The 21,498-nt window shown below is 40.1% G+C and overlaps 2 protein-coding genes across 4 annotated transcripts in view; one reads left to right on the top strand and one right to left on the bottom strand.

The window, feature by feature from the left end:
* The window catches only part of INIP (INTS3 and NABP interacting protein), a 30,582-nt gene extending 9,773 nt beyond the window's left edge, over positions 1–20,809 (top strand). The window contains exons 3-6 of one of the 3 annotated variants that reach the window (XM_029201611.1): positions 6,588–6,734; positions 12,613–12,715; positions 16,124–16,214; positions 17,363–20,809. In XM_029201611.1, the coding sequence (XP_029057444.1) occupies positions 12,678–12,715; positions 16,124–16,214; positions 17,363–17,458 (225 nt within the window). In that variant the 5' untranslated portion in view covers positions 6,588–6,734; positions 12,613–12,677 and the 3' untranslated portion in view covers positions 17,459–20,809. The remainder of the gene's footprint in view (positions 1–6,587; positions 6,735–12,612; positions 12,716–16,123; positions 16,215–17,362) is intronic. The other 2 variants (XM_029201612.1, XM_029201610.1) reach the window with 2 other exon arrangements.
* The window catches only part of KIAA1958 (KIAA1958 ortholog), a 234,566-nt gene that overhangs the window by 23,427 nt on the left and 189,641 nt on the right, over positions 1–21,498 (bottom strand). The window lies entirely within an intron of this gene.

Raw genomic sequence — 21,498 nt, 5'->3', positions numbered from 1 at the left:
CTTGATCATGGTGTATGATCCTTTTAATGTGCTGTTGGATTCTGTTTGCTAGTAGTTTGTTGAGGATTTTTGCATCTGTGTTTATCAGTATATTGGCCTGTAGTTGTCTTTTCTTGTGACATCGTTGCTGGTTTTGGTATCAGGGTGATGGTGGCCTCGTAGAATGAGTTTGGGAGTGTTCCTCCCTCTGCTATATTTTGGAAGAGTTTGAGAAGGATAGGTGTTAGCTCTTCTCTAAATGTTTGATAGAATTCGCCTCTGAAGCCATCCGGTCCTGGGCTTTTGTTTGTTGGAAGATATTTTTTTTTCAATTTATTATTTTTGGCTGCATTGGGTCTTCATTGCTGCATGTGGGCTTTCTCTAGTTGTGGCAAGCGGGGGCTACAGTTCATTGCGGTGCGTGGGCCTCTTATTGCAGTGCAGGGCTTTAGGTGTGTGGACTCAGTAGTTGTGGCTTACAGGCTCTAGAGCACAGGCTCAGTAGTTGTGGTGCATGGGCTTAGTTGTTCCATGGCATGTGAGATCTTCCTGGACCAGGGATCAAACCCGTGTATCCTGCATTGCCAGGCGGATTCTCAGTCACTGTGCCACCAGGGAAGTCCCTGTTGGAAGATTTTTAATCACAGTTTCAATTTCAGTGCTTGGAACTGGTCTGTTTATATTTTCTATTTCTTCCTGATTCAGTCTTGGCAGGTTGTGCTTTTCTAACAATTTGTCCATTTCTTCCAGGTTGTCCATTTTAATGGCATATAGTTGCTTGTAGTAATCTCTCATGATCCTTTGTATTTCTGCAGTGTCAGTTGTTACTTCACTTTTCTTCATTTCTAATCCTATTGATTTGAGTCTTCTCCCTTTTCTTCTTGATGAGTCTGGCTAATGGTTTATTAATTTTGTTTCTCTTCTCAAAGAACCACCTTTTAGTTTTATTGATCTTTGCTATTTTTTCCTTCATTTCTTTTTCATTTATTTCTGATCTGACCTTTATGATTTCTTTCCTTCTGCTAACTTTGGGGTTTTTTTTTTTGTTGTTCTTTTTTCTCTAATTGCTTTAGGTGTAAGGTTAGGTTTTTTATTTGAGATGTTTCTTGTTTCTTGAGGTAGGATTGTATTGATATAATCTTCCCTCTTAGAACTGCTTTTGCTGCATCCAGTAGGTTTTGGGTCGTCGTGTATTCACTGTCATTTGTTTCTAGGTATTTTTTGACTTCCTCTTTGATTTCATCAGTGATTTCTTGGTTATTTAGTAGTTTATTGTTTAACCTCCATGTGTTTGTATTTTTTACAAACTTTTTCCCTGTAATTGATATCTAGTCCCATAGTGTTGTGGTCAGAAAAGATACTTGATACAATTTAAATTTTCTTAAATTTACCAAGGCTTGATTTGTGACCCAAGATATGGTCTATCCTGGAGAATGTTCCATGAGCACTTGAGAAGAATGTGTATTCTGTTGTTTTTGGATGGAATGTCCTATAAATATCAATTAAGTCAATCTTGTTTAATGTATCATTTGAAGCTTGTGTTTCCTTATTTATTTTCATTTTGGATGATCTGTCCATTGGTGAAAGTGGGGTGTTAAAGTCCCATACTATGATTGTGTTACTGTCGATTTCCCCTTTTATGGCTGTTAGCATTTGCCTTATGCATTGAGGTGCTCCTATGTTGGGTGCATAAATATTTACAATTGTTATATCTTCTTCTTGGATTGATCCCTTGATCATTATGTAGTGTCCTTCAGTGTCTCTTGTAATAGTTTTATTTTAAAGTGTATTTTCTCTGATATGAGAATTGCTACTCCAGCTTTCTTTTGATTTCCATTTGCATGGAATAACTTTTTCCATCCCCACATTTTCAGTCTGTATGTGTCCCTAGGTCTGAAGTGTGTCTCTTGTAGACAGCATATATACAGGTCTTGTTTTTGTATCCATGCAGCCAGTCTGTGTCTTTTGGTTGGAGCATTTAATCCATTTACATTTAAGGTAGTTATTGATATGTATGTTCCTATTACCATTTCCTTAATTGTTTTGGGTTTATTATTGTAGGTTTTTTCCTTCTCTTGTGTTTCCTGCCTAGAGAAGTTCCTTTAGCATTTGTTGTAAAGCTCGTTTGGTAGGGTTGAATTCTCTTAGCTTTTGCTTGTCTGTGAAGGTTTTAATTTCTCCGTTTAATCTGAATGAGATCCTTGCTTGGTAGAGTAATCTTGGTTGTAGGTTTTCCCTTTCATCACTTTAAATATGTCCTGCTACACGCTTCTGGCTTGCAGAGTTTCTGCTGAAAGATCAGCTGTTAACTTTATGGGGATTCCCTTGTATGTTATTTGTTGCTTTTCCCTTGCTGCTTTTAATATTTTTTCTTTGTATTTAATTTTTGACAGTTTGATTAATATGTGTCTTGGTGTGTTTCTCCATTTATTCTGTATGGGACTCTCTGTGCTTCCTGGACTTGACTATTTCCTTTCCCATATTAGGGAAGTTTTCAACTATAATCTCTTCCAATATTTTCTCAGTCCTTTTCTTTTTCTCTTCTTTTTCTGGGACCCCTATAATTCGAATGTTGGTGTGTTTAATGTTGTCCCAGAGGTCTCTGAGACTGTCCTCAGTTCTTTTCATTCTTTTTCGTTTATTCTGCTCTGTGGTAGTTATTTCCACTACTTTATCTTCCAGGTCACTTATCCGTTCTTCTGTCTCAGTTATTCTGCTGTTGATTCTTTGTAGAGAATTTTTAATTTCACTTATTTTGTTGTTCATCATTGTTTGTTTGCTCTTTAGTTCTTCTAGGTCCTTGTTAAACGTTTCTTGTATTTTCTCCATTCTATTTCCAAGATTTTGGATCATCTTTACTATCAGTACTCTGAATTCTTTTTCAGGTAGATTGCCTATTTCCTCTTCATTTGTTTGGTCTGGTGGGTTTTTACCTTGCTCCTTCATCTGCTGTTTCTCTGTCTTCTCATTTTGCTTAACTTACTGTGTTTGGGGTCTCCTTTTCTCAGGATGCAGGTTCGTAGTTCCCATTGTTTTTGGTGTCTGACCCCAGTGGGTGAGGTTGCTTCAGTGGGTTGTGTAGGCTTCCTGGTGGAGGGGACTGATGCCTGTGTTCTGGTGGATGAGGCTGGATCTTGTCTTTCTGTTGGGCAGGACCACGTCCGGTTGTGTGTTTTGGGGTGTCTATGACCGTATCCTGATTTTAGGCAGCCTCTCTGCTAATGGGTGGGGTTGTGTTCCTGTCTTGCTAGTTGTTTGGCATGGGGTGTCCAGCACGAGAGCTTGCTGGTTGTTGAGTGGATCTGGGTCTTAGCATTGAGATGGAGATCTCTGGGAGAGCTCTCACCAACTGATAGTATGTGGGGCCAGGAGGTCTCTGGTGGACCACTGTCCTGAACTCGGCTCTCCCACCTCAGAGGCTCAGGCCTGACACCCGGCCAGAGCAACAAGACTTTGTCAGCCACACAGCTCAGAAGAAAAGGGAAAAAAGAAAGAAAGAAAGAAAAAAAGATAATAAATAAAGTTACTAAAATAAAAAATTTTAAAAATTCTTAAAATATAAAAAAGTAATTAAAAAAAAAAAGAAGAGAGCACCAAACCAATCCACCAGTGATAACAAGCACTAAAAACTATACTAAAAAAACCCCAAAACGGACAGAGAGAGCCCTAGGACAAATGGTAAAAGCAAACCTATATAGACATAATCACACAAAGAAGCATACACATACACACTCACAAAAGAAAAAAAGGAAAATATATATATTAAAAGAAAAAAAGAGAGCAACCAAATCAATAAACAAATCTACCAATGATAATAAGCTCTAAATACTAAACTAAGATAAACATAAAACCAGAAACAAATTAGATGCAGAAAGCAAACCCCAAGTCTACAATTGCTCCCAAAGTCCACCGCATGAATTTTGGGATGATTCCTTGCCTATTTAGGCATTCCACAGATGCAGGTACATCAAGTTGATTGTGGAGATTTAATCCACTGCTCCTGAGGCTGCCGGGAGAGATTTCCCTTTCTCTTCTTTATTTGCACAGCTCCTGGGGTTCAGCTTTGGATTTGGACCCGCCTCTGCGTGTAGGCTACCCTCTGGCATCTGCTCTTCACTCATACAGGAGGGGGTTAAAGGAGCAGCCGATTAGGGGGCTCTGGCTCACTCAGGCTGGGGGGAGGGAGGGGTGCGGATGCGGGGTGAGCCTGCGGCAGCAGAGGCCGGCATGATGTTGCACCAGCCTGAGGCACACCGTGTTTTCTCCTGGGGAAGTTGTCCCTGGATCACGGGCCCCTGGCAGTGGCGGGCTGCACAGGCTCCTTGGAGGAGGGGTGTGGAGAGTGACCTGTGCTCGCACACAGGCTTCTTGGTGGCGGCAGCAGCAGCCTTAGCGTCTCATGCTCGGCTCTGGGGTCGACACTGATAGCCGCAGCTCACGCCCGTCTCTGGAGCTCGTTTAGGCGGCACTCTGAACCCCCTCTCCTTGCGTACCCCGAAACAATGGTCTCTTGCCTCTTAGGCAGTTCCAGACGTTTTCACAGACTCCCTCCCAGCTAGCTGTGGCGCAGTAGCCCCCTTCAGGCTGTGTTCACGCAGCCAACCTGTCCTCTCCCTGGGGATGTGACCTCCGAAGCCGGAGCCTCAGCTCCCAGCCCCCACCCGCCCTGGCGGGTGAGCAGACAAGCCTCTCGGGCTGGTGAGTGCTGGTCAGCACTGATCCTCTGTGTGGGAATCTCTCCACTTTGCCCTCCGCACCCCTGTGGCTGTGCTCTCCTCCGTGGCTCCAAAGCTTCCCTCATGCCCACCCCCCGTTTCTGCCCGTGAAGGGGCTTCCTAGTGTTTGAAAACTTTTCCTCCTTCACAGCTCCCTCCCAGAGGTGCAGGTCCCATCCCTATTATTTTGCCTCTGTTTTTTCTTTTTACTTTTGCCCTACCCAAGTACATGGGGAGTTTCTTGCCTTTTGGGAAGTCTGAGTTTTTCTGCGAGGGTTCAGTAGGTGTTCTGTAGCAGTTGTTCCACATGTAGATGTATTTTTGATGTACTTGTGGGGAGGAAGGTGATTTCCACGTCTTACTCCTCCACCATCTTGAAGGTCCCCCTCCCACATGGGTCTTTAAAAGCAAAGAATTTTGTCCTGGCTGTGGTCAGAGAGAAATGACCACAGAAGGGTCAGAGACATGCAACGTTGTTGGCATTTAAGTTGGAGAAAGGGGACCACAAGCCAGGGAACTCAGGCATATCTATAAGATGGAAAAGGGAAGGAAACAGATTCTCTCCTAGAGCCTCCAGAAAGGAAAGCAGCACTTGATTTTAGCCCAGTGAGACTACTGACCTATAGAACTGTAAGATAATAGATTTGTGTTGTTTTAATCCATTAAGTTTGTGGTAATTTGTTACAGCAGCAGTACGAATAATATACCATTTAACTATATGAGCCAAAAACCTCAGAACCATCCATGACACCTTCTTCCTCATTCTTGACTTCTTATTTATTCTGTCACTGTCCTGTTGATTTAACTTCCTAAAAAGCTCTTGGGTCTGTTCATCTCTCTCCATTTCCTTGGCCACTAACAACTTCTGTCATCTCCAGCTTGTTCTACTGTAATAGTCTCTTTTTCTCTTGTCTAGTGTATTCTCAACCTTGTAGCTACAGTGATCTTTCTAAAGGGGGAAGTGTTATTTTGTCCCCCACCCCTAATTAACCTAATTAATCTAACATTTCAGCTCTAGCATTACTTCCTGTAGGAGACTTCTCTGACACTGCTCCCGCTACTCCCAGTCTAGGTCAAGTTGATTCAACATTGATTCCTGTTGGTGGGGATGTAAACTGATACAGCCACTGTGGAGAACAGTGTGGAGGTTCCTTAAAAAACTAAAAATAGAACTACCATATGACCCAGCAATTCCACTACTGGACATATACCCTGAGAAAACCATAATTCAAAATAAGTCATGTACCACAATGTTCATTGCAGCACTATTCACAATAGCCGGGAGGTGGAAGAAACCTAAATGTCCATTGACAGATGAATGGGTAAAGAAGATGTGGCACATATATACAGTGGAATATTATTCAGCCATAAAAAGGAACAAAATTGAGTTATTTATAGTGAGGCGGATGGAGCTTGAGTCTGTCATACATAGTGAAGTAAGTCAGAAAGAGAAAAACAAATACCGTACGCTAACACATATATATATATGGAATCTAGAAAATTCCAAATTCCAGGGCAGGAATAAAGACACAGATGTAGAGATTGGACTTGAGGATGGGGGCGGAAGGGGAGGCTGGGACGAAGAGAGAGAATAGCATTAACGTATATACACTTCCAAATGTAAAATGGATGGCTAGTGGGAAGCAGCCGCATAGCACAGGGCGATCAGCTCGGTGCTTTGTGACCACCTAGCGGGGTGGGATAGGGAGGGTGGGAGGGAGGGGATATGGGGATATATGTATACGTATAGCTGATTCACTCTGTTATACAGCAGAAACTAACACAACAGTATGAAGCAATTATATTCCAATAAAGATGTAAAAAAAAACCAAAAACCTTGATTCCTACAATGATTGTTTTTAATACTTATAGAATGTTATTTCTTTATTTCAGACTACTCATCTTAGACTCTAATTATACATCCATTTGTGTAATTATTTGATAATCTCTATCTTCACGGGAATGTTTAAGAACCATGAGAACTAGCATCAAATCAAGTTGTGGCTCGTCATTGCATCCTTAGACTCTACCTTAGTGCCTGTATGTATGTCATGGATACACAATAAATATATGTTGAATCAATAAATAACTTAAAACGTGTTAAACTAATAGTGCCACAGTGACTTTCCTCCAATACTGAACAGCTGTCTTTTTTTTTTTTTTTTTTTTTTTTGGCCGCGCCACACGGCTTGTGGGATCTCAGTTACCCAATCGAGGATTGAACCTGGGCATGGTGTTGAAAGCCCGGAATCCTAACCACTAGTCCACCAGGGAACTCCCCCTAAACAGCTGTCTTAGTTCATTTACTGTATAGTTGTGAAGAGTATATAGCTTGTAAGATAATCTTTTGAAAGGATTTGAATATTTTAAAATATCTTTTTAAAAATTGTTATGAAAGCAATATAACAACTGTAATTGGAAAGTAGATTATCCACTAATCAAACAATAATTTTCATTCTTTAGTTTTAGATTTTTTTCAATAAAAGGAATTCCTGTTAGTCCTTGTTTAAGTGTCATAGAGCTATTCACGCAAAGTGAATATCAGCTGTTAGGTTTTAAATGCAATTTGCTATAATGCTAGTTACTCCAGAATATTTTTAGTGACACAGAAATGTGTGGGAGTTAAATGTTTCTATAAATGAATATGGAAATGAGAATATATATGATTGTGAATGGAGATAGAGTTATAGTTCTAAGTGGAACTTTTGGAGTGTGCTGCTTTATTCTAAGATAATTTTATTAGGAAAAAGTTTAGTTATAAAGGAATATTAAGTAATTCCTACTGTACATGAGATAATATTTTAACACTCTCATGCTTTTAAGAATGTAAAAGTTACATGTAACTTTAAGATACATGTAAAATAACGTAAAAGTAAAATGTTGAACTATGGTGAGAGACAGTTTGTGTTTAAAAAAACAATTCATGTAGTGATTAGAATAAAAGTTAAATTTTATATATTGATGCCTTAGAGTAAGTTTGTATTACAAACTCTGAAGGTGGGAGAATCTTGCTCTAGAAAATTACACTTAACTACTTCACATAACCAAATTGACTACCTAGTTTTTTGCCTTATGTTTCAAATGTGAAATAAGCTATTATTATTACCTAACTGCTATCTGTTGACTTTTATATATTTCTATAATACAGTAAATGTTTTGTACAAAACTGACATGTAAATTAGTACTAGATTATTTTTGAACGCTCAAGGGGGAAGCATAGGTTTCAGGGCATAAGACAAGCTCAGAAAGTAAAAGTCTAATAGACCTGACCATACCCTTTCCCTGTAAAATAGTTTTTGTGGCTCTCAGCTGCCTACATGTAGACATTAAGTTCTTGAATGTTATGCAGGAGATAACCTTGCCTGGTTAGACTGTGGAATAGGAGTTGAAAGGGGAAGATATTTTAGAGACATCAAGGATATAAAATTGATTGGACTAGGTGATTGGTTGGATGTGGGTAGGAAGAAGGAGGTATTATAAGGATAAAACTCAGGCTTCTGGGTGGGAGCGTGGGGCATTAAGTGAGATACAGAGAGAGGCATTATCCTTTACCAGGGAAGGAAGGCTATGAGCTACCCCTGTCTAATGACAGCTTATTTAACTATTTTAACAAGTTCTTTAATGTCTAAGGGGATTTTGTGCATGGAGAAAAATCCTCATCACTGCTCATAATTCATGCTCAGTTTTTAAACCTACTTATAAACTAAGTTCCAAAATAAAATGTTTTAAGCATTTAGAATTGATTACAAGCTTATTTAGTTAAATTCTCTTTAATAACAGTTTTAATTACAATTAATTTGACTTCTATAATACTTCACTTTATATAGTGATGGCAAAACTTACTATACTTAGGGCTTCCCTGGTGGCGCAGTGGTTGAGAGTCCGCCTGCCAATGCAGGGGATGGGGGTTCGTGCCCTGGTCCGGGAGGATCCCACGTGCCGCGGAGTGGCTGGTGCCCGTGGGCCATGGCCGCTGAGCCTGTGCGTCCGGAGCCTGTGCTCCGCAGCGGGAGAGGCCGCAACAGTGGGAGGCCCGCGTAGCCCCCCGAAAAACACAAACAAACTTACTATACTAAAATTAAACCTATTTTAAAATACTAACCCATGGGTTTAATTAATTCATTTACTCTCTCTATAGTACTTTGTTTTTTTAATCTTCCTTGGATTATAATAATCTTCCCAGATTCTTATTTCTGTACTTTCCCAGGATTTTAGTAATTTTTTTATACCTTCCTAGGGTTATGGTTGTCTTACCACTACCAAAACAAAACAAAATTTCAGATTAGTCAAGGTTTAGGGTTTGTTGATGGATTTGATTCTTAGGTAAATCATAAGATTTGCTTATGCCTTTAAAGATGATTTAAAAGTTGCATTGGTGTGCACTTGGTCACTTCTGTAACTAAACTTGCCAAGTTAATGAGATTTTTTTTTTTTTTTTAACTCATGCCTTTTCTCATAGATTTTTAGTTTCTTGCAACCTGGGGTTACTCCCTGAATGAAATATTCTTCTTCTTTTTTTTTTTTTTAAATGTGATTAGCATTTTATAACCCATTGTTCTGTTGTCATTATGAATTGCCCTTTTCTGGTAGCATTCCTGCCAGGAATATGGACATTTCATCTCCCAGGAAATCAGGGATCAGGTCTGTACCATTAGCTCTCTTTAGGATATTCCGCTAATTCATCCAGTTAGAGCTCAGGGTTTCTCCTTGGTCACTGTGTGTGACCATGGGTGCTCATCTACCACTGCGTTTCCTTTCAAATGGTGTGTGTGTGTGTGAGGACCTGCTCTGATCTGACCCTCCTGTTCTTGGTATATAACTTGCTTTTTCTGGGACTATTTGGCTTATCCACAGTTCCCTATATCTACCCCTTCCTCCTGTAACTAAACAAAAAAGTAAACAGCTATGCCTTATAAACAGACATAAACTTAATAGGAGAAACAAAACATCTAAATGTTAACACTCACCATAATGACTATTATTTTACCTTTCTTTACAATCTTTTTATATACTTTAACTTTTTTTTTTTTGGCCGCACCACACGGGTTGTGAGATCTTAGTTCCCCGACCAGGGATTGAATCCGGCCCCTTGGCAGTGAAAGCGCAGAGTCCTAACCACTGGACTCCCAGGGAATTCCCTAACTTTCTTTTTTGTATCTTTCTATGAATTCATGGTTTATCATGGATTCAGTTTGTTCCATTTAGTTATAATTATTATTCTCTTTTTAATGTTCCAGTTGTTGCCCGGCCAACCTCAAGCTGGAAAGCATTCTTCACTTTACAAAGAACTCACTTCTGCATTCCTCTAAATAACACATTACAGTATACTTATCCTTCCATAATAATCTTACCTTAATTTGTATGACATTACTTTTAGGGAAGTTTCTATTATATAAAATCAATAATACCCATATTCTATACTTCCCATCTGATCCATATAATACTGACTGATTTGTTTATTTGGGTAACAGGCTCACCATGAGTAGTAAAATAGATTGAGAATAACATAGCTCTCCTTAGTGGGCAAAGGTCATGGACAAAGAAACTAGTGTATTAATATTAATTTAGAGCCTATAGTTACTAATTTTCACACTTAATTTCCATGGTAACAGGGAGTTCACTATAGCTACCTGTGCTCCAATTGTCAAACATGCATGAAATTTTTTTAAAGGAGGCTGTTACTGATCAAGCCAAGAAAGACATGTGATTTATTTTTAAAGTTAGTGAATCATATGAAATTACTGTTTCTGTAGGTAGAAAATGGTGAAATATAGGCAATTTAATAAGTGTAACTTACCAGTGTGCTACATTACTTTCGACGATGTCATATTTTTGTGAAGTGGGTTTTTGGCAATTGCTTTGATAAAAAACAAGTACTGTGTGGAACAGGGAATGAGGATGGTAGTGTCTGAACTGATTCCCAGGTTTGCAAAGTTATACAGTGCCCAGGTACACACACTGCATTAGTGGTTATTTTAAAATGAAATAAATATTTTTCTTTCAATTTATGGGTATTATTTTTTTAAAAAACTACAAGATGTTAGGACATCATACTTATTAGGTTGTTTGGACTTGACATTCTATATTACTTTGGTAATGGTGTTTCTTTAACAGTATTTCGACAAAGTTTCAATTATTTTTACACATGGCACCCTTTACCATAGCATTAGCGCTCACAGGCATAAGTATCATCCATTCTTGGGAGTTCTGTATTAAATCCTTCCTTAGGTAGAAGACCTCTCCTGAGGCAGTCCTGTCCATGAGGTTGGGTGGAGCCTGTAATGACATGTGGCATGTCAAGGCCTTATAGAGTTTCTTCCCTGGAAGATTAACTAAGAGGTCGGCAGGAAGGAAGATTAGAATTAGGATTAGAATAGATGAAGAATCACCTGGAAGGCTTGCAAAATCATCTCCTCAGAAGTACCAGAATGTGTTAGTGTGAATTATCTGTTCCAGAAAGGAGTCTGCTATTACTAGAATTTGATGACAGGTTGATAGCATAAGCATGAAGGGGCAGAGAAGGAAAATGGAGATGATAAATTCCTAAAATGGCTGTGGCAGAGACAGGTTTTGCCCATTTCTGGCCTGGCCTGAGTCAGTTTACTGTTGCTAGATTTAAGAGCAGGTTTAGGGGAAAGTGCCGCAAGCCTCAGCTGCTTCTGGTTCAGCCCGATCTCAGTGTGAATCTCAGTGAATGCTCCTGTTCTTGTACGTCCTGCGCTGTCCCTGACCTAACTCCTCTCCCCAGGAGAGGAGGAAATATGCATCCTACCACCCAGTTCCCCTTTATGATCAATATAAAGTGCTTATAATCCCTCATGTGAGTACCCTTAGGAGTGCTTACTTCTGCTCTGCTTGAAAGCTCCCTCCTTCCCCATTCTTCATTCTTTCTTCTAGCGCAGTGATGCTAACCCAGTGATTCTAGTCCCCTGGCCTTTTTTTGCCTCTGTAGTTTTTTCCCTAATCCTTTAACCTTTCCATTTGTTTTCTTCTAAATTAGGGATCAGAAACTTAAATGCCTACAGGTATAAACAAATCTGATAAGGACTGTAACAAGCTGGAGAGTGCCCAGCTAAAGGGGACAACTGTTTCTTTGTTCTACATAGTTGTTGCCATGGAGGCATCCAGACCCCTGTGCCAGACCTTGAGATGTTTCAAGAGAAGCAAGTAATCTGAGAATTTTGTATACAGTGTTTACATGTTGGCATTTAATTCAGATTTTAAAAACATAGTTGGATGCTGCTCCTGGGCCAGGACTTAGAACCTCTGCTCTAGATCTTACGTTAAAATTGAAGCTCAAAATTGATAAGGGACCTATCTGTTTGTACCCTGTCAGTTATGCTCCATTTCTCTCTCAGAATTGCTTTCTAGTCAGTTGCAATTCTCTGACTTGTTCCTTGAAAGACTGTGTGTCTCTGAATGAAAGCATTTCATTACATCTCTGAATGAAAGCAGTTGAGAAAAATACTGTTGTGACCTGAGTGTATCTAATGCTTTCCCCTCATGAAAGAGGCATTCACAGAGAGGCCTAAAACTGAGAACTAAGAAAATCTTCACTCCCAGAGATTCAGCAGGATAGAGATTGGTCCCTGTAGCATTTGGGGCTGCAGAGATTTTGTTATAAAACAAATGCGGTTACCCATACTTTGATGATTAAAATTCTTTAGAACTAAGTCTTAAAAAAAGTCCTCAGTCAGTATTATCCTTTGCATTTATCTGCGTATTATCCTATTAAAGTTGCTGGAAAACAGGCAGTAGGGAGATAGTAACCGTCTAGGGAAACTGCCTACTAGTGGGTTCGTTATCATGTTAGAGAACAGAATTTTGCTTTCTGGGTTTCTAGGTAGCCTAGGTTTATAAAAAAGCTCTAAAACATTTTATTTCTCTTTCTCGTCCCCAACACTCTCTCTTTTTTTAGGTTTTCAAAACAAAAATAGAGTTGCAATCTTGGCAGAACTGGACAAAGAAAAAAGAAAATTACTAATGCAGAACCAATCTTCAACAAATCATCCTGGAGCTAGGTATTGAAGAATAATGTGGTTTTTATATTCAGTGATATAAAAAATATCTTGGACAATATAACTGAAATTGGTTGGCAATGGTTTGTTTCTTTAACATTGGAATTTAACATGTTTTATTTCCTAGTTAGACTTGAAAAGTTAGATTATTTAATTGCTTAGATTTTAAATATTTTAATTCTCATCAGACTTAAAATTTCCCTACAGCCTACTTTCAAAAAAAGAGTTTTGTATAGTTGTTTTGTTACTGAAATTATTGTTAATGTCCCACTTTTTAAGCATTATGCAAAATAGGTAAAGTTGCGGTAGCTTAATGATCTTTATTGTATTCCGTTTCTGCCATCTTAAATCTCTTCCCTGACATCCGTTATCCCATTCAGCCACCACCCTAACTTTCCCCTCTCTTTTTTTTTATCTGTTTCTGTTGTTTTATTTGCTTGTTAGATTGATTTCTAGTAAAAGTATAATATATAATATAGTATAAAATATTCTTCTGTTTCTTCAGGGGACTGTCCCTGGTGAATTCAGGTATACAGGAAAGGACTCTCGTGAAAGCTAGAGCTAATTTATATTTTTAGGTGTGCAGAGTCAGCCAGACCTCTTAAAGGAGTTGTCTGTACATACTCATCTCTGCTTTCTCACTTATTTACTCCCCAACCCACTACAATCTGACTTCCGCGCCTCCCCACCTCCAACCCAAAGAACAGGTTTGAGCCTAGGTCGCTTGCAACCTCCTTGTGGCTAAATCTGGTGGACCAAAGTCCTTTTCTTGTTAGACTTCCTAGCATTATTTGACACCACTGATTGCGCCCTTTTTTTTTTTTAATTGAAATGGAGTTGTGTTAGCTTCAGGTGTACTACACAGTGATTTGACAGGAGCGTACATTGTGAAATGATCGCCACAGTGCCTAGGAACTATTGTCTCCACACAAAATTAATATGGTATCATGAATCATATTCCTTGTGCTGTATATTACATTCCTGTGACTTCTTTATTTTCTCACTGAAGGTTTGTGCCTCTTAATCCCCTTCACCTATTTTGCCCACCCCCAACCTGCTCCCCTCTGGTAACCACCTGTTTGTTCTATCTATGAGACTATGAGTCTGTTTTCTTTTCTTTATTGGTTAATATATATTTTAAAATATTTTATTGGAGTATAGTTGATTTACGATGTTGTGTTAGTTTCAGGTGTATATGAATCTGTTTTCATTTTGTTTTGTGTGTTTTGTTTTTTAGATTCCATATATAAGTGAGATCATATGGTATTTGTTGTCATCAATGGCAAGATTTCTTTCTTTTTTTTAATGGCTGAGTGGTATTCCGTTGTCTACAGCGCCCTCCTTAAAATACTCTCTTTCCTTGGCTTCCATTCATCCACTGTTATACTATCTTGGTTTCTTTTGCAGACATTTCTCCACTGCCTCTCTTTTTTTAAAAATTAATTAATTTTTGGCTGTGTTGGGTCTTCGTTGCGATGCGTGGGCTTCTCATTGCGGTAGCTTCTCGTTGCAGAGCACGGGCTCTAGGTGCACAGGGCTTCAGTAGTTGTGGCACAGAGGCTCAGGAGTTGTGGCTTACGGGCTCTAGAGTGCAGGCTCAGTAGTTGTGGCACATGGGCTTAGTTGCTCTGCAGTATGTGGGGTCTTCCTGGACCAGGGCTTGAACCTGTGTCCTCTGCATTGGCAGGCGGCTTCTTAACCACTGCGCCACCAAGGAAGTCCCACTTCCTGTCTCTTGAATGTTGATATTCCTCAGAGTTCTGTTCTAGATCCAGTCTCCCAGTCTACGTCTTTTCACTGGACAGTTGCATTCACTTTCACAGCCTGTAATTCATGTGCTGATAACTTTTATACATTTGCATCTCCAGCCTCGTCCTCTGTCTGAAGCACCAGACTGCCTCCTGGACATCTGCACTTTGATGTCTTCCAGGCATTTCAAACTGAGTATGTCCCACACCGAACTCATCTTCCCTCCCTCTCTACCTACTTAACATTGTTGGCTTGCTTGTCTCCATGAGTGGTACAGATCTACTAGTAATCGGAGTCAGAAATGTGAACTTTAATTGTTTATTATTCCCTTTTACTTCCATCTCTAAACGTTTGTCATTCTCTTATGTTTATATTTTGAAATGTGTCTCAGACTTGTGTCCATTTTTCTTTATTGCAACTGACGCTGCCCTGGTCCTGGCCACTCTCACTTTTTGCCTCAGTTACTACCTCCTGAATTTCCCGCAGTCTTAAGTTCTCTCGAATACATTTATCAGTTGTGTCAGTTAGGATGTTTTAATCTGGAAGTAACAGAAAACCAAAAAGTTGGCCTAAACGTTAGGATATAGGTTAACCAGAAGCGTGAAGATAAGGTGATTCCAGAATGGCTCACTATCGCTTCTCGGCCTTTTGGCTAAGATCAAGTGCAGAATGGCTCACTGCAGCGGCACACCAGTGTCAGCACTGATCGAGCTTCCTTTCTTCTCTCCTTTCTGCCCTTCTCCGTGCGTCAGCACCTCCTTACCGGTCAAAATATGACTGCAGTAGCCTAGGCATCACTGTACACCGAGCCCCCATAGAGGCAAAAGCCAGAAAGGTTCCTCTCCTGTGTCCATTTTGTAAGAGTGAGGAAAACGTTCTCAAAGCCTTCAAGCAGACTACCCGTGAAGTCTAGCTGCCCAGAATTGTGGACCTTTCTCTTGCCTAAACAGGAAACCAGCAAGGGAAATGGTATTGTCTTATACCAATCAAAGTTCACCCCCTGGGGGATAACCTGGCCCACCATGAAGAATGGGACCAACGATAATTAGAACTAAGTGTGGGTTCCATTAGCAGCGAGGAAGAAGGGAGAGCAACAATTGTTGGGGAGATGACCAGCACTGTCTGTCACAGTGGCGGTCTTTCTGAACTGTAGTGTGGTAATTCTGATCAAGTCACTCTTCTGCTTATAACACTCTTTGGGAGTCTCCCTTCACTGTTAGGAGAAGGTCTTCATTTCTTAATTTATTTCACAAGGCTCTACATATCCCGGCACCTGCCTTCCTCCCTAGCCTCATTTTTTGCCAACCCATTTCTCCCCTCCCGAGCCCTGACCTTCAGTCCTACCTTTGCATGTTCTACCTTCTGCTTGAAACATTCAACTCTTTAGTTTTCATCATAAATGTAACTTTATGATAGACCAGAGTACCTCAAATCTGTTTGAAAGCAGAGGACCATAAATCATCAATTAAAAGGAGATAATCTGAAGCCCTAGTAAATAATATAGGCTTTCTTCATATAAATTAATGTAGACAGTGGGAGAAGGAAAAAAGACTTATTCAGGAAGTTCTTTTTTGTAATCCCTATTTAGAATATCTAAAGAAAAATGTGATTCAGAAGTAAGGGAGTCTGTAAACAGTCAAGTAACTAAGATTCCCGTTTTAGCATTGCGCTCTCGAGACCCGCTCTTAACAAGGACTTCCGGGACCACGCTGAGCAGCAGCATATTGCAGCCCAGCAGAAGGCGGCTTTGCAGGTGAGGAGAGTGTGGCTGACATTCTTGTCTCATTGGAGATTTCCTGGGGCTTGAAAACCAGCACTATTCTTATTTTGTATTTCAGTGGAGCAATATCAATAAAAACGTTCCACACGTAATTGCAGTTGTTTGCTGACGTACAGGCATGCCCGGAGGATTTGAAGGACCAGATACGGCAGTAATGAAAGTATCTTTCATGGTGTTGACATGGTCATGATTGATTCTGTGCCACACCTGGCAAGGGACTGCTGCACACAGAAGAGTTTAGGGTACTTGGATGGACAGAATCATCCTGAAAAGCTGAACTGGCTACTTTAATAGCACATATCTAGTTTTTCAAATTTGTCGTGTGCCGTTATGTCCTGTGATAGTCTGGCCGGTTTATTATTGTTGTTTGGATTCTGTTTTTAATGGTCAGCATGTCTGTTGTGCAGGAAATGTTTAAAGACTATAGGAATGTGATAATCTATCAGTTAAAAAGATTGTTCTTATTATGATAACCAATTTTAGGATTTCATTGATCTTGGATAATTTAACTAAGATTCCTAGAAACCTTGCACTAGACATCGTTACCCATGCCTTTAAACCTTAGAATCTCAGAATTGGAAGGGATATTAAAGATCATCTCACTTTAGACAACCTATGAACTGTCCTTTGTTTAGTGACAAGGGACGTCACTGGTGGTTTTCTGTTATTTATATGCCAACATTCTCTACAAAATGTTGGTATCTTAATCACCAGTATCAGCTGTCTTTCCCCCTTCTCCTTCCAACTACTGCCCTTCTTTCTCACTCTCCTGCTTTACTGACCAAGAGCAGAGTACTTTGGGACCTTTGTTGCTAGTTTTCCTCCCCACTCCAAGGAACAAAGTAATTCATGTCTTCGACTCAATTACTGACTGAAGAGAATCACAGGGGAGAGAGTGGGGATGATAAATTAGTACCTGGTGCAAATTGTTAATATGAATTCTTTATTATTATCCATCTCCTGTGTATTTAAACAAAATTAACAGCATAAGAACTGATTTTTAAAACAAATTTGGTCTCAAGCACTCAGAGAGGATAAGTAATTTTACTGCCTTGGTTGAAGAATTGTGACTCTTAATAGCTGAATTGCCTTTTTTTTCTTTCTTTTTCACTCTTTCCCAGCATGCACACGCACATTCATCTGGATACTTCATAACTCAAGACTCTGCATTTGGGAATCTTATTCTTCCTGTTTTACCTCGCCTTGACCCAGAATGAAGAAAATATTTGTAACAAAAGTAACTTTGTAATATCAAATGCCAAAGCTACTATCAGTCAGTGCTATACGAACTGTGACTTGCCGAATTTTGGTGAACTTTTACATATTTTGTTTCTTTAAAAGAAAGATATGTGTAAGTGAAAGCAAAAAAGAAGGGTGACAAGGATGATGATAGCTCTGGAAGCTGTATTATCTGAGGAACCGATTATGCTACCCATGACGGTAACTTTTGTGTAATGCAGTTTGATTTTTAATTCTGAGTCAGACTCTGAATTGGATGTGGTCATATAAACCCACCCCACCACCAGCTAGTTGGACTGAGTATATTAGGTCTACAGTAGACTTTCAAGAACCATTTAAAGTACTTAACTTTAAACAAGTGAGGGTGCTTTTTAAAAATGTGAACCAATCGGCTTAAATAAGTTACATTCACATTTGCTGTTTATAGAATTGATATCAGTGTACCTTTTGAGTTTATAATCAACGTATCCTGAAATATCCTTTAACTTGTGACTTGTTCCCCTATTCTCAATTTTAAAGGAAAACCCAAGATAAGACTAAGTTCCCAGCCAGTCTTAAAAATCTTTTATAAACCTATGCCACTACAAATTATGCGACTAAATGCTACTAAAAACAATTAATAAGAAATGTAGTTTTAAGTTTTGTATATGCTCTTATTTAGTGTTACTGCATGAATGGTGTGCCTGTACAGTTTTACTGCCCATTTTTGCTCTAATTAGAAACATTAACTAAAGTTGAGCCCCTTTTTAGTTATTGTAAAAAGGAAAGAATTAGGTTAAGCAAGTTTCTCAACGTGATACATCTTTAACAGAATCCAGGGTGCTTATTTAAATATGCAGTCCCTACAGCTGACCCTAGTCCCACGGAATTAGTGTCTGTAATTCAAAATAAAGTCTGAAAACCATGGGTTAGAGAATTCAGTTGTAGGTCCCTGAAACTTAGAGGTCGTTTAGCTAACCGACATTTTTTTACTTTTAATAGGACTGAAATTAAGTTTTCTACTATATCACAGATACAGTATTTTTTATAACTGACCTCATCTTGGCCTTGAGTCCCCATCCTCGCTGGTGGTAGCCTGAAATTTAAACTTTATATTCCAGTTTGGGTCAATAATTAGAATAAGTCCGTCTCCCTTTTTGAAGAGTTTCTTCTCTCTCCTTCCCTTAGATATTTGTACCAACCACACAGCCCCATCTTACCCCAACTATATGAAAAGGAGTGGACAATTCTAGATATGGCTGTGCCATTTAGATTCTTTCTGTTGAGAACTGCGACTGCTTTTCTTCATTTGGGTGAGTTGGCAGCTGTCCCCATCGTAATGGTCACCATTGCAGCAAAGGTGCCCTTTCTTCTGCTGCTGAGGATCACCTGGGGCCTTTGCCTCTGCCCTGCCTCAGGTCCACACAGCTAGCCTTGGCCCTTCTTATCGTGGTCCTCATTTCCTTGAATTGATTTGACTAAGTTTCTGTTCTGTGCGATCCAGGAGCTACTGGCATCGTTCTAAATCTACCGATGCTAAGGAGATACATTTTTTGGATTGTATAGTTTTTTATTGTTGAAGCCTCTGCCAAATGTGTGACTTTTATAACCTCGGTAAAGAGATCTTTTTTCCAGTGGTATCTTTTCTGGTCTCAGCCTTTCAAATAGAGTAAGCATTTCCTTCACCCCTGTCCTTTGAGTCACTTACAAATTCAGTTCAGTTCCATGTGTATTTTTTAATACCTACTCTGTAAAGCTGTGCCCTGGGGGGAAAAGGAGAGTAAGACTTGCTCTTAAAGAGGTCACGGTGGAGAGGATCCTACTGTGGTACAGCAGTGAGGAAGCCAGCGTCCAGTGAGTGGCACAGGAGCCGCATCCCGGAGACGGGCAGTCTACACAGGCCTAGGAGTATCGATGGGATTTTACCTGGCAGGGCAGGGAAGAGCTGCTCCAGGTAGAGGTCAGGATTTCATAGTCAAAGAGAAGGAGGGACTACGACAGTTGTGAGGACCGCAGAAGATAATGGCGAGGGCAGCAGTGGGCTCCGTCAGAAGCCCTGAGGACACGTGCCAGCGTGGCTTCCCTTGGAGCGCGCGTGTGTGCGGCTAACCCACTTAACCTTGAGCTTTATGTGTCACTCTGTCTCATCTGTATAACGGGCACAGAACACACTCTGCCTACTCCATAAAGTGTCTAGATCAGTATTTTTCAAAAAGTGTAGGTCTCAACACGTTACCGAATTGAGAGGCCAACTTAATAGCTGAATGGGGTGTGACCCGCTTTTTTTTTTTGTATAAAATAGAAAATATCAGAGTACATGGCACGTAGTAATAGGAGGTTTTGTTCATGAGTCTTCCTTTTCTGTGTGTTTTACTTATGTTGTTTGTTGTATGCTCCACTAGCATGTAAGGTCTTTGAAGGCAAGGGCTTCTGTTCCCTCCTTCCTTTTTGTTTACTCCTGTATTCTGCTGAGAATAGTATTTGGCATATTGTAGGTAGTTAATACTTACTTAATTGAAGGAATGAATGAATGAATGAATATGACCTGAATCATGATATAAAGGGTTTTTTTGTTTGTTTTGTTTTTACTGTGAAATGGCAAAAATGTTTTGAAAGCCACTGCTAAATAATACAGATGGTAGTGCTTTGTATGACTCTGGAATAAAAACTGAAATGACTTAATAATTTCAAAGGCAGATTTTTTTTTTTCCTGAACAATCTATAAGCTGTCTCATTATTTGTCTCAGTTCTTTGCTTTACTTTGGCAATAAAAACTCAGCTTTTATATGCACTTAAGGCCCACTGAGGCAAGGGTTTTGGCAAATATGGTTACACTCAGAATAGAAGATCGACAGAGAGGACGTCGGTTCGTTAGTGCAATTGGTCCCCCCACTGGAATCCTACCAGCTGGCACTAGCCCAATTCAGTAGCATTAAGTTCAACCAGTATTTACTGAGTGCTACTTCCTCACCTCTGTCTGCACAGTGACTAGCACACAGTAGACACCCACAGCTTTTTTTAATGAGCAAATAAAGAATGAACATGTATGGAGGAGAACTTCGCTGTCCTCAAGAATCTGACAGTCTAGAGTAGGTGACACTAGTAGCTAATGCTAATAGCACACCAGTAGTGAGGAAGGAATGAGTACATGAGCATGGAAGGACCAGTGAAGGCTCCATCGGAGAACAATCATTTGAACTTGGCTTTCAAGATGAGAGATTCCAGCCAGGAAAGATAGGAGAGCAACATTCAGAGCAAAAGAAAAACCTGCACAAAGGTAGGCAGGAGAGCCAGTGTAGGGGCCATTGTGAAGCAACCAAAAGTCCAGTTTGGTTGGACTTGTATGGACCTCGTGGGCAAATTTGTATATGGCAATAATTAGAATGAGGCCAAATGTAGGCTGGACTCATATTCTAGAGAGTCTGGAATTCCAGGGTGAGGCAAATGTCTGTAGCCCAGGATAGAGCTGGGAGTGACTGAACATTTTTGAGCACAGGCAGGTATAGAGATGAACCAATTAGGCCCTCATGAGCTCTTGGGAAAGGGGGACTTGCAAGGCACCAGAAGAATTTTCACTCTCAGTTTCTACTGAGAATTCAGACAGGCGTGTTCTGTTTACATCCACACCTCAGCTCCAGCCCCATCTACCTCTGCTGTCTCTTCCGCTTAGTTCTTGGATTCTTAACCCAAATTTCTGTTTCTTCACCTCCCCCCTTATCTGCCTTTCGCTCTCACAGCTTTCCTCTAGAGCTCTACCTCCAAGAAGCTTTTAAGAAAGAAAAAGCAAGGCATCCTTGCAAATATTCATTTAACCTTCACGACAGCTCAGTGAGTGGACGTTCTTGGTAGTCTACACTCAGCACAAATTCTTCCTTTCCCCTTCCTAACAATACTCAGATTTTTACTGAGCATGACCCTTCCCCAATACAGCCAGTGTGCCGACTGTCTCAGCAACAGGGGTGGGCCTTACGTGCTCCAAACCGATCAGGATAACTCCCTTTTGCCACAGCCAGTCAGCACGCGGTATATCACAGGCCAC

Source organism: Monodon monoceros, unplaced genomic scaffold, assembly GCF_005190385.1.
Source record: "Monodon monoceros isolate NGI ecotype Baffin Bay Population unplaced genomic scaffold, NGI_Narwhal_1 Super_Scaffold_5, whole genome shotgun sequence".
Lineage (NCBI taxonomy): Eukaryota > Metazoa > Chordata > Mammalia > Artiodactyla > Monodontidae > Monodon > Monodon monoceros.
Note: the sequence above shows the minus strand (reverse complement) of the source record. Positions and strands in the feature narration are given on the sequence as shown.